The 12,762-nt window shown below is 45.3% G+C and overlaps 1 protein-coding gene across 9 annotated transcripts in view; it reads left to right on the top strand.

Annotated features, from left to right (window-relative positions):
- Positions 1 to 12,762, top strand: part of PAPLN (papilin, proteoglycan like sulfated glycoprotein) — an 88,605-nt gene that overhangs the window by 61,823 nt on the left and 14,020 nt on the right. For 8 of the 9 annotated variants that reach the window (XM_084847168.1, XM_084847132.1, XM_084847159.1 and 5 more), the window contains 8 exons: positions 1,614 to 1,881; positions 1,996 to 2,113; positions 4,090 to 4,219; positions 6,321 to 7,002; positions 7,208 to 7,345; positions 8,225 to 8,352; positions 10,461 to 10,599; positions 12,493 to 12,630. In XM_084847168.1, the coding sequence (XP_084703294.1) occupies positions 1,614 to 1,881; positions 1,996 to 2,113; positions 4,090 to 4,219; positions 6,321 to 7,002; positions 7,208 to 7,345; positions 8,225 to 8,352; positions 10,461 to 10,599; positions 12,493 to 12,630 (1,741 nt within the window). Of the gene's footprint in view, positions 1 to 1,613; positions 1,882 to 1,995; positions 2,114 to 4,089; positions 4,220 to 6,320; positions 7,003 to 7,207; positions 7,346 to 8,224; positions 8,353 to 8,788; positions 9,005 to 10,460; positions 10,600 to 12,492; positions 12,631 to 12,762 lie in introns of those variants that run through there. The other variant, XR_014789590.1, reaches the window with a different exon arrangement.

The following is a 12,762-nucleotide window of genomic DNA, read 5'->3' as shown; positions in this document are numbered from 1 at the left end:
CAGCTTGTGGTGAGTTGTTTCTGGTAAGCAAGAACACACTGGGGTGAGGGGGGCTGCATCCTACCTCTAGCATAATGTAGGAACAGAGGAAGCTACACTTGGGTAAATGTCAAAAAGGATGTGCAAACAAGCCATAGGCTCTCTTCACACCTGAGTTTTTTAGCAGGATTGTTCTTTAATCACTGGTTTTCACTGGAACTTTAGATGCTGCTGCTGCTCTCCTGCTGCTATCCCACAATTTTCCTTCCCTCGTCCCGTGTTATCTGAGAACAGGGAAAACCTGGCATTTTCTATGCTTGCGATTGAAATCGTTATCCCCCCCCCACTGCATTTCCCCTTTAGCGCTTTGTCCCGCTTTGTGTGGGCATGTGAGCTAGGGGGTGTTGCTGGGCAGTGTTGAATAACATTGTCATGACAACAAATTAGTGGGAAGGGGGGACAGGTCACTGACCCCTTCCAGTGACCGTTTCTGCCTCTCTCCCATTCCAGTACGGGCTCCAAGATCCCCTTGAACAAAGCAATGCTTACTTCTCAGTAAACTCATTGGCTGTAAGGCTTTCCTTTCCTGGGAGTAAGTGCTGTTGAAATCTGTGTGGCTTGCTTCTGAGTAGGCATGCATAGGAGTGCACTGTAAGAGTAGCAGTCTTAAGGTCTCGCATTCCCTTCAATGCATTTACTTTGAACCTCCCCCTCCCATTGATTTCACTGACTGCTTCTTCTCCCTTTTGCTCACCAGACTGATGGGCTTTTTTCCTACCAGGGTGGATGGGGGAGTCTCCCTTCTCAGCCACGCAGGAGAAAGGCTTGACAGTTAGTGTTTCAGTGGGAATTGAAAGTGCCTTTTCTCCTCCCCTGCATAAATTCATCATGCAGAGCTTGGAATGGTCATTTTTAATAGTTTCCTTTGGGGGTGTGGAGTTGTTTTTAGATAAGGCAGTAATGCTGAGGTGGTTTTCCATAGTACTCCCTCCCACCTAGCCAGCCACTATCTCTTCCGCTAGCCCACCTTGCAGGGTTGTAGGGAAGCCAGAATAAGGGGGAAGAACAGCAACAGCGCAGGGCGGGGGAAGCAAGCTGGGTCTAACAAAGAAGGTGTCCCCTGTGAAGTGGTTGCCAGGTGTTGGGGCTGCTAGGGATGGCTTGGTGCATTGACTGTATACAACAAGTCTGTTTGTGGATTTCTTACTTCTGTAGTTGGGAACCCGGAAATCGGTATACCCTTCAAACTTAGTAGTGCAAACAATATGCTGCATTTAATTCCATCACACACTGACATATTTAGCAGAGAAGGACTAGCAGCACCAGCAACCCCGGGGCAAGCCACCGAGAAGACTCTCTCTCCCTTGGAGGAAGGAGGGAACCAGCACCCATAGCCCCCTATCCAGCCCACTAGAACTGCTTCCAACTTCCCTCCTGCTGTGGAGGAGTGGAGGGATGGGGTGGAGCCCTCAATCATGTTACAGGAACCAATGATCAGGGGAGGGGGTATGGAGCCAACAGCCCCCTTCTGTCCTGATTGCCAGGTGTGAAGAAGCCAGGTGTGAAGAGAGCCATAGCGGCTCAAGTCAAGTGATCCAGAAGGGCGTGCATGCCATAAGATGTGATGTTTTCAGTTTCTAGAAGTGAAAGAATAATCCAAGCCACTTCTACTACTCATCATCAGCTCCAGCCCAAGGAAGATCATAGCTCCAATCTCCTGCCCCTCCGATGGGAGTCTTCTTCGGGCTCCTCAGCTTCTCACCATTTCAGCTCCCGTCAAAATGTTGGGACGGAGGTTCGGGACTGCAGCCAGAGTCCTCATGGTTGCTGTTCGGATGGTCACACTGCAGCAGTAGGTCCCTTTGGGCAAGGCTGCCCACTTGCCCCTTGCCATCTGAGCAGGTAGGGCAAGCAGGTTATATCAGTTATTCGCCAGAAAACTGATTTGTTGGGTTGGTTTGAACCCAACAAATTACCCTTGGATTGGTTTCCATGGTGTGTTTTTTTCTGATGTAGGTATGGGTGCTGCCCTGATGGAATATCACCTTCTCAGGGGCCAAATAAAGAAGGATGCACACAGTACTACAGTGATGTTTACATGAACAGAAATGAACCTGCTGCTGCCTCTCCAACAGTAAGTGTAGGAAACATTCGAGCCAGAAATTTCAGATGAAATACCTTAACAGTATTTACTAAACATTAATGTTGAATAAATGTTGAATTCTAGAGTAGGAGCGTTGGAATTTGCCATGGGTATTCTGTTAAACATAGGCATCTGGATCTAGATTTAGTCATACTGTGAGTAGACCCATTTAAATCAATGGGACTTAAGTTGGTCATGACTAACACAAGTCCCACTGATTTAAATGGGTCTACTGTAAATGCGACTAAATCTGGGTCCAACCCAGGGATCTTCTCCTTCCAGGGATCTGTACCTTCCTATGAAGTGGTGGTTTTGAGCCATTACAGCTGCATTGTGGTTGTCTCACATAAGAAGTGGAATTCGCTACTACAAGACGTAGTGATGGCCACCAATTTGGATGGCTTAGGGTTAGACAAATTCATAGAGGAGAAAGCTATCAATGGCTACTTGTCCTGATGGCTATATGCTACCTCCAATATCAGAGGTAGTATGCCTGTGCGCACCAGTTGCTGGGGAACGTGGGTGAGAGGGTGCTATTGCACTCATGTCCTACTTGTGGGTTTCCCCTGGGCAGCTGGTTGGCCACTGTATGAACAAATACTGGACTAGAAGGACCCATCGTTTGATCCAGCATGGCTCTTCTTATGTTCTTGATAAAAATTAGCATGGATATATTACTGCAGAGTGTTCCAAGGAGTTTACATATATTAGTTCATTCATCCTTACAACAATTAGTTATACAGTGTCAGTTAGCTCCCTGTACAGGAGGTGGGGGTTGAGAGAAAGAGTAGCTTACTTGGAGGTCACCTACTATGGCATTAGCGAGATTTGAACTAGACACTTCCTGTTCCAAACCCTAATTGTGCTCTTGCTAATGCCTCAAGAAACTCCATGCTGAAGGTCAGGTTTATATTTGAACAGATAGCTTTGTAAATATTGCCCTGGAGTTGATGGGAAACATTTAGACCTTCAGGGTATTCTGGGGTCCACAAAAGCCCCCAAGAGACTGAATGAATCAGATTGCTTGCAATGTAGTTATAGAGACATTTCCATGTCAGTCATTGACCATTGCAATTCTGCCCAGGTAACAGCCGCTGAATTGTAGCATCCAATTGTCCATTCAGGACTCATGAGCAGCACTTTGGCTTTTGGGTATCATAGACATGAGGCCTAAGCTCTACATGGATTCTGGGACCATTGACCCCTCTCCCTTTCTCCTTGCCTTCCTTCATCCACTGCTGTTGATACTTCTGGGCATGCAGCTGTTTCAGGTGGTTATATTTGAATCCCATCCCTGCTGTTTTGTGCAGTAAATGAGAAGTAGAAGCTTCTGCAGTGGGTGAGAATTGTGTTTGCAACACCTAATTATCTACCACAGCACATTTCTTTCAGACTGGGCAAAGTGCATGGATGGGCTCAGTGCCCAGGGATACTGATAAGTGTTTTGGAGAACAGAGTCAGTGGGACCAGTGCCCAGCAGCTGACTGCTCAGAGTTTGGAGAATTGCTGTCTGGAGAAATATCTAGTTTGCCCATAGGTAGACAGACGATTGGTATCCTGTACAATGTGAGCAGGTGATCTCCATTTAGTTCCTACTAGATAAGGTGTCAACATTACAAGCCTGCAGCCAAAATGGGCTGTGTGTGTGTGTGTGGGGGGAATTCCTCCTTTCTCCTCCTCCACTTGGAATAGTTCATGAAATAATTCCTGCCCTATATGGCTGCTCGTAATTCCTAGTGGCAATTCCTTCACATCAGAGAGAAAGATCTTAGGGTGTTTCACTGTCCTGCATAGTTACCCCTTTCAGGTGCTTAAAGCTAGATGGGCTCAGTCTACCTCAGTCTTCTGTTCACTAAGAGAAAATAGAATAAAAGTGTGAATCGTTTCTGGGATTGGTTCAGTTGTATGTGATCTTCCACAAACACTGTTGAATGGTATTATCAGAATAACATCTGGATTTGTCTAAGGCAAGCCAAGTTCTGTCCCAGCAGAGGCCAACGGAGGAGTGCCGAGGTTCTATGTATGGCTGTTGCAATGACAACGTTGCTTCTGCTTCAGGGCCTCAAGGGGAAGGATGCCTCAACAGATGGAGCCAATGTAAGTGACACGTTGGTTTTGAAAGGTGGGTCCACCCAGTGCTTTCTATTGCACTGGGTGGACAGAAGCAGATGACATCCTTTTTAATGGTTTTCTGTAGACAATCCACAATCAGATTTTTTTAATAATCCCTGTGCCAGAATTCAAAATAGATCTGAAATTCACCATCAAGATTCTAGTCTCTGAATTCTGTTCTTTCAGTGAGGTTTTATAGGAATTGCCTATTTCTGTTCTGTTCTGAACAGGACCTGCCCATTTCTGTTCTTGGGCAATTCCTGTTCAGCCTGTTCAGCCTGTTCAGCCAATTCATCCTGCAGGATACATGACTGCCAAATGCACTTTTCCAGAAAGGGAAGATTAAAAGCAGCATGGACAGTAGCAGGAGACAAATGACTGCAGCCTTGGAACAACCTGGCACCTGTTTTCCTTTTAAATGTGCACAGTTTACCCAGGCCCCTTACTTCCAATTGGCTTTGGATGGACATGGGCCCCACCCAGAAATAATCACCCACATGTCTTCTGAGCACAATGTTTCCTTTTATAGACAACACTGTTTAATACTGAGACAGAACCAAGCCTCTGATACCTTGAATCTTGACGCTGTATCTAAAGGCATATCTATACTACAAATGTATATGTGGTTGATAAAAAGAAAAAAAAATTAACTGTCATGGCTTTCTGGGAAATGTGGTTGGGAGAGGGCTCTGAGAATACTGTTTTAGAGATTCCTAGCCAACCCACAGAACTACTCTTCCCAGAGAATCCTGGGAACTGAGAATGACTATGAAACAAGTATGTAGTGTAGGAATGCTCTAAATTGGCAGCCCTTGGTTCTGGTGGAAAGGATAGATAGTGAGGGGGAAATGTCAGAAATAATGCCTTCTACTCTTGGTTTTTTCTGATGTGTGAACTGGATCTGGCAGTTCAATACTTAGTACAGCACCTCTTCATACTTGAAGTGTGTGTGCAGGGGGCGGGGGGCACGGACAGTTGCTAATAAGCAATTCTTGCACAGCAAGGGATAAGAAACACTGGTCTTCTAGATCTCCATGGCATTTTAATCTCTGATCACAGCATGCCACAACAGTGCCTTTTTCCAAGCTAGTTCAAATAATAAAGTCATGAGGTAACTCCCTTTGGAAGGATGTGACATCAATAAGGCTGTGTTTTGTTGCATTTTGCTGTATTTTTTCAACAGTGTTTGTTCTTATCTTCTGGATGAGGTAATGATTGAGACGCTGCCTTGCCCATCCTCCCTGCATAGGGCACTCCTACATTGCAAATTGGTCTAAGATTCCTCCAAGGAATCTTAGTTGCTGAAATAGTTGCTGATATAGTTTTCCTTCTATAGGAAATCCAGAGTCCCCCCACAGGACTACAATTCTTAGACTTCCTTCGAGCAAAGCCAAGGAATGTGTAATGCAGTCAACTAATTTACATGAACCCCCACATTAGGGCCTCCGTCAAACTTTTGTGGGGCCCTCAGGCAGGATACCATGAGCGGATGCATCCACACCAGCCTCATCTTACTAAGCCTCCTTACTAATTCCTGTAATGTCCCAGGTGACTTGGCAGAATCAGTGACGTGATTTCCTGGCCACTGAGGCCTGCGTAGAGGTATAATACAGGGGCGGGGCACATTCTCACTTCAGGTAGAGCCTAGTCAGGTTAGGAAGAGAGCATGCTCATCCTGCTGCCTCCATCCAGAGTGAGAACACTCCCCACATCCCCCCATTCCACAAAGATGGCAGCACCTTTTGCTCAGAGGGGCTCATGGTCTGGTCAGGGCCTAGGAACATACCTGACTTTACTGTCTGCTAGTCGTAGCCATGCACTGGCTTTAATTTTTTCTTTATGCTGGCTTTAAAAACAAAGACAGAATCTTCCATGAAAAACAGTCTTGCTATGCCTAAGCGACATGTAGTTGAATCCAGGAGGAAGGGCTGAAAGCAGGCTTCCAGTTTCTGACCTCTTTCACAGTCTTGATTTATTGAATAAGTTTCTGTTATCAGCGATTTGGGAGCAGGGGAAATGATCAGCAGAAAACATGTGCATCTGCTTACTCTGTGACAACTATTTCTCTTCTGATGTTTTCTGACAGCTTACCCTGTCAACTGTCTGCTACCCAGTGCCCATGGCCCCTGCTCAGATTGGACGACTCGCTGGTACTTTGTGAACGATGTTGGGAAATGCAATCGATTCTGGTATGGGGGCTGCCACGGCAATAAGAACAACTTTGCTTCTGAAGAGGAGTGCATGAAAACTTGCCATGGATCGGGGGGAAGAAGTGATGTGAGGCAACACCAGCATGTTGCGGTTCCTAACATCCACTTTGGTTCTCACCTGCGAGATGCACAGCAACAGCAGCAATCTGTAAGAGGATCCAGCAGTCACAGCCATGGAGGAGGAGCTGCTTTCTCTGCTCAAGCTGGCTCAGAAACTCACTCGGCACTACATCACAGTGACAGAGGCTGGGGACGGACTATGATTATAGATGCCCTACTGGAGACTCAGCAAGGGGCTGGCCTGCTAGATCGCCAGCGGCAAGGTTCTCATCAGTCAGCAGCTTATGGGGAAAGAAGGAAGAATCCAGTAAACCATCTGCATGGTTTGGGGGAAACAATAACTTCTGGACACTCTGAGAAGCGTCTGACCGTCAATGGTCAGACAGTTCACCATGGGCGTGAAGAGTGGAGGAGGGAATCAGGGGCAGATGGGTCAATAGTGAATGGATTTGAGCATCAAGACCCACCAGGCTCTTCCTTCCCACATTCCCTGAACAGGTAACATTTTTGTACTCGCATGCATTCCTATAGAGGGGAGTCTTTCTGCAATGTGAGAACTTTTTGCTATTGAGGGGAATCATGCAGGATCCATTGTCCTTGCAGAACTGTGTTGACAAGTGTTAGAGGTTTTCAGGAAGCATTTGTCATCCTGCCTTTTTATGCAACCTTGGAGCCTTGGGGAAAGCTACTGTGTGTCTTTCAGGGTCCTTATTGACGGATCAGAATCTTCTGCACTTGAGGCAGGCTTGGGACAAAGCATTCGTCTTCTCTGCAAGTCAGGCAATTCCCGTTTCTCCAGAGTTGAGTGGCAGAAAGATGGGCAGCCAGTGACATCTGACAGGTGAGCCTGACACCTGGATCCACCCTATTAGTCTGTGCCATCATGGAGGCTTTTGGGATAGTAGCATGGACTTAATTCTTACATTTTATTTATTCTTTATTATTTGAAATAATCAAATATATGATTATTTCAAAAAAAAATTAAATAAATAAATATATTAGAAAAATATATACCTAATGTATTTAATTGAAGGCAAAAGGAGAAGGGGACGGCAGAGGATGAGATGGCTAGATAGCATCACCGATGCAATGAATATGGACTTGAGCACGCTCCGGGAGAGAGCGCAGGACATTCTGTTGTCACCAATGGGATCTGCAATGATATTTTACCATGTGGAGTTCAGGTTTCCAGCCACTCCATTAACTTTCCCTCCCTCTGGTTATTTTTCTCCCCATCTCCAACTATCAACCAACATTCTGTGCCCACTGGGGTGTTTTGGGGTTCCCCCAAGCCTACTAATAGCTCCCTCCTGTGCATGGGTGCTGCTGCTGTTTTGGCAACATAAGGACTGGTGTTCAGAGAATTGAGTTTGCTATTAGTATATATGATTAGCAGATACTAGACAGATCAATACACACATTCTGGACCAAGAGAAGCAGAATCCTGTGATCTATGTGCATGTTATGAAAGCTAAACAAGTTTTACATACATGTCTGTGTCTTGCATTATTCCCTGGGCCCCACCTCCAACCTGTCCCAGAAATCCTGATCAGCCACACACCACATCCTCCATTATGCCATCAGACATTGCCCACTCACCTTTAAGCCAGCAAATCATTAGTTAAATACTCTTAACGTGTATTGGATGCCGACAGCAGGTTTGGTGCTTGATTGTAGTCAGTCTCAGTATTTGACAAGGCTCTCATTTTCCTCCCTGCAGGCATACGTACCACCAGTCTGACAGTTCCTTGGTGATCAGCCAGCTCAGAGCTGAGGATGCTGGGACCTACATGTGCATAATTTCAAATGGAAGGACAGAGCGCAGGCAGCTGGAATTGAGGATCAAAGGTTACTCATTGTTTCTCTTTTAAGACCTGAGCTAACTCATCACTTTCTGTCAGTCAAAACAGGCAATATATGTATATATTAAATACATTAATATATCAATATACCTTAATATATACCTAATGTATTTAATTGAAGGCAAAAGGAGAAGGGGACGGCAGATGATGAGATGGCTAGATAGCATCACTGATGCAATGAATATGGACTTGAGCACGCTCCGGGAGAGAGCGCAGGACAGGAAGGCCTGGTGTGCTATGGTCCATGGGGTCACGAAGAGTCGGACACGACTGAATGACTGAACAAACAAAATGTATTTAATATATACATTAAATTATGTATAATTTAATACATAAAGTAATTTAATTTATGTATTAAAAATAAAACATGTAATGTTTTATTTAATATATCTAATATAACCAACAGGCTGTATTATCAACAGGTCATGCTGCATGAGCCCTTTGCCACTGGTGGAGCATAATATCCTTCTTGTCGGTTACTCGTCCAACTTGCCCAGACAGGCAGGATTTATGCAAATTAGAATCTTTGTCCCTGTCAATGGGAGGAGTAGCCACCTTCCTCTTCCAGCCCTGCCTCATCTGTGATGTCAGTCCTTAGAGGGAGCTCTGCTCCATCAGAGTCTTGTCAGCGTATTTTTGTAAGTGATCACATGCAGATCTTTCCCCTTTCCCTCGCCCACCCCTTGATTTAGCCAAGTTAGAGAGAGATGGGAGCTGCTTTTTCCCATCTCCAGTAGGAACTGGGTCGTTGGCAGGACCAGGGCACATCCAAACCCTGCATCATAATGAGGGGAGTGTAGGCCCTTGTACACACAGTGTCATGCCTCTGAGGGAGCACAGATGGCCATCAAGAAGGCAACTTTGGAACATACGAAGCTGCCTCGTACTGTATCAGACCATTTGCCCAGTATTGTCGACACTGACTGGCAGCAGCTCTCCAGTGTTTCAGCCAGGAATTTTCCCAGCCCTACCTGGAGATGCTGGGGATTGAACCTGGGACTTTTTGCATGCCAAGCAGTTGCCCTGCCACTGTGTTATGCTCCCCTTCCCTGCCATACTTAGTAAAGTAGCAGTGTACATATCTTTAGCAGTGGGCATGCATATAGTTACCCCTACAGAAGAGTTTTATAGCGGATTGTCAGGTGCACTACTACTCGAGGGTGAATGTACAGTTTCTAGAAAGGTTCCATGTTTTCCCTAAGTGAGATTATTGCTTGGTATATTCACAGGTATGTCATCCAACCATTCTCAGTGCCCTTGCTCTCCCCATTCTCATCCTCTGATTGATTTATTTCATCTTGTATACCACCTTTAATCTTTCTTCCTGCCCTGCCAGCCACTGATCTGCTCTGATGGTGTAGTGAAATTTGATAGGCTGCACCATCATAACTCCTCTGGCTATCATTGGCTTAGCTGCTCCTATGTTTCACAAGGACTGGGGATCAACGTTATAGGGGGCAGGGCTTCAGAGAGCTTACATTCCATGGTCAATGAGCAACATTGGTTAAATTTAAACACATAAACATTGCTTGGGTTTCCAGTTACATATTGTGGGTGCAAAACAGTTGAATGTTTTCAGAGCCTTTTAAAGAAAACAGGAAGACAGATATTTCCTGGCTGTGATATGTGATAACTAAAGCTACCTCTCCACAAAGTATCACAAACTAAGGTGCAATTTTAGGGTGCCATCACATGAGGCTTTTATCGTGCACTTGTGGTGGGTCACTCATGGAAGTTTGCATGTTCTTTTCATGATATTGTCAACCTCCAGGGCACATCTAGAGATGTGCACATCATTATGGAATAATTTCCCGGTTATTCCATGTTAAAAAGACCCAGAGATAATGAAGTATTTAAATATCCCAGATTTGCCCTGTGTACATTTGTTGTTGCACTATTAAACAGCCACTAGATGGTGCCGTTTCATTGAGATCTGTGGAACACTGAAAATTAAAAACTTCCCCTCTCAGCAATCACATGTTCGCTATCTGGGAGCCTGTGGTAAACACGGAATGGCTCCACAATGGTAGGACTGCGAGTTTCTTTTTTTTAATGTACAGACACCCTTAGTCAGATTTCTCTCTCTCTCTTTAGAAATCCCTGGATCTGCTGCTGCACAGGGAACAAATCATCAGCTTACTCATGGTCAGAATCACCAGCACAGAGTGTTTGGTACAGGAATTAATAGCGGGCAGTCACTTGTCTCCTCCATACATCCTCATATAATATACAGGTAAAGCTACTAGCATCCCGCATCATCCCATATTTTCCACAGTATTGTAAACCAGGCTGGCCCTCCAGCATTGTGGGCTGATTGGAGAATTATTTGGAGGCTGACCTATGTGAGGATGGATGGGGCTCTGTTACTCATCACTTAGAGAGTATTTTTAATAACCAGATTAGAAATAATTTAAAATAAATACAGTGTAAAAATACATACATTTATTTATCAGTAGTGGTGTTTACAGCAACCTCATAAAAAATAGCTGGTTGGCGAAGTGTTTAGAAATCAGTTCCACATTTTCCTAGCAGTTTTAACATACTGGAATACGGAGCAGCTCCAATCCAGGTTTTACGTAGAACGCGGTCTCGCCTCAGTAGTCCTGGTCAGGCAACACTGAAAGCAGTGAGGCTCATTTTAAGTAATTGTTGATCCTTAAGTTGTTTTAATAAAACCATACTCTGCCTTGAACACTTCTCTGCATTTTTCTTGGTCCCTCAAGGAAAGGAAAGGAAGCCGGCATCAGAGTAGTAGTCTTAAAGGAAGAAAAAGTAGTTCTGGAAATAAAACCATATCTGCAAGCGTCATTAACCCTGGCGAGATCAGGGCTCTTGATACAAATGATTATTTAAATAGTTGTTAACTCTAGTAATTATTGTATACAGTTTTCTAATGAAGCTCAGTAGCCTGGTTTCCAAGTGAGCACTGTGGTGGTGGTAACTGAAATAGAATGGAATTCCTTGCCTTGTGTAGACAGGAATCATCTCAAGGTAACAACTGTGAATCACGTTCTGCTGGAATTCTGCTGTGCAAGTGAGGACTGGGAAATACTGTGATGAGGTAGGGGACACAATAGAAGGGAAGAATCTTCCTCTTTCTTTAGCTCAGGGGTGGGCAACTAGTAGCCTTCCAGATGTTTTGGCCTACAACTTCCATTCCATAGCCAATGGTGAGGAATCATGGAGTTGTAGGCCAAAACATATGGAGGGTCACAAGTTGCCCACCTGTGCAGTTATTCCTGGGGTTTGTCATGCCTCTCCTGTCAATGGTGGTGGGTTAGAGTCCTTTGTGCACTGTTTCAGTGATGACAGTAGTCACCATAGCTGCTGCTCCATCCAGGATCATCCTGAGCCATCTGAATAGATTGCAGCAGTGCTGCAAACTACTGTTCATTCTTCCCCAGTCCAGAAGAGCATGAGGGCTTTGGGGCAGCTAGGCTGGCTTGCTCACTCCCAGCTCCATCAGCCACCTCCATCCATCCTTTCCTGGCCAGCTGCTAGCCTTAGCAACAGGGAATGTCTAATCTGAGACCAGTACACATGCACTAAGTCTAGGTAGCTGGGGAGGGGAAGGGAAGTCAGCTGTCCCCCCGGTACTGACTGTTAAGCCTTGAGGTTCTTTCCTCTTGGCTGATGCAAGTGAACCTCCTACCCTTTGCTGTGTGGGTTGAGTGGCTAGTGAAGGTTCCCAAATAGCTAGATGTTACAATAGCTACATTTTGTTGGAATTCCTCCATCCTTTTTGTAGGGAGCCCCATACAGAGCCAGGCCCACTACAAAGACGCCACTCCAACGAACATGCTGTTACACAGCATTCTTGTGGCTAGAGGCATTCTCTAGGCCTGCAGCCAAGGGAACACTCAGGAAAGCGGTGTTTACAGAAGCCTGCACTGCGTAACGTGTTAAGACAGAAGCAGCACGCTGGCTGCAGTGGAGCGTCTGCAGAAATCCATTTATGCGCAGATCAAGATGAGAAGCCACTACATACTCAGAGGGGTGAGGGCAGGCATTGCACAGGTGTCCATCAGGGAAATAAAGGAAAGGGATTCAGTTGCATTATCCAGGTTTAAAAAGGCAGGACTAGAATTCTGATGCTTTTCTGATGCTGAACGCATCTGCTTTACAGGTTAAAAATGTATAAGAATGAGCCTTCAGTGGTGGATGCGAACATTGGTGAGCGAGTCAGATTGCCTTGCCGTGTAGAGGCTTTGCCTTCATTAACCATCGAGTGGCAGAAGGATGGACAGCCCATCTCCTCTCCCAGGTAAGCTGCAACTAAGACACTCTCCCATCTACTGTAACTAACTACTATCCCATCTTTTTCTCTCTGTACTGGGGATGCACAGAGCAATGTTTATTAACAATAGGGCCATGTAACTACATTAATTATGGACAG

Source organism: Heloderma suspectum, chromosome 1, assembly GCF_057233095.1.
Source record: "Heloderma suspectum isolate Gila_16-S chromosome 1, 16-S_ref, whole genome shotgun sequence".
NCBI lineage: Eukaryota > Metazoa > Chordata > Lepidosauria > Squamata > Helodermatidae > Heloderma > Heloderma suspectum.
This window is presented reverse-complemented; position numbering and strand designations above follow the sequence as displayed.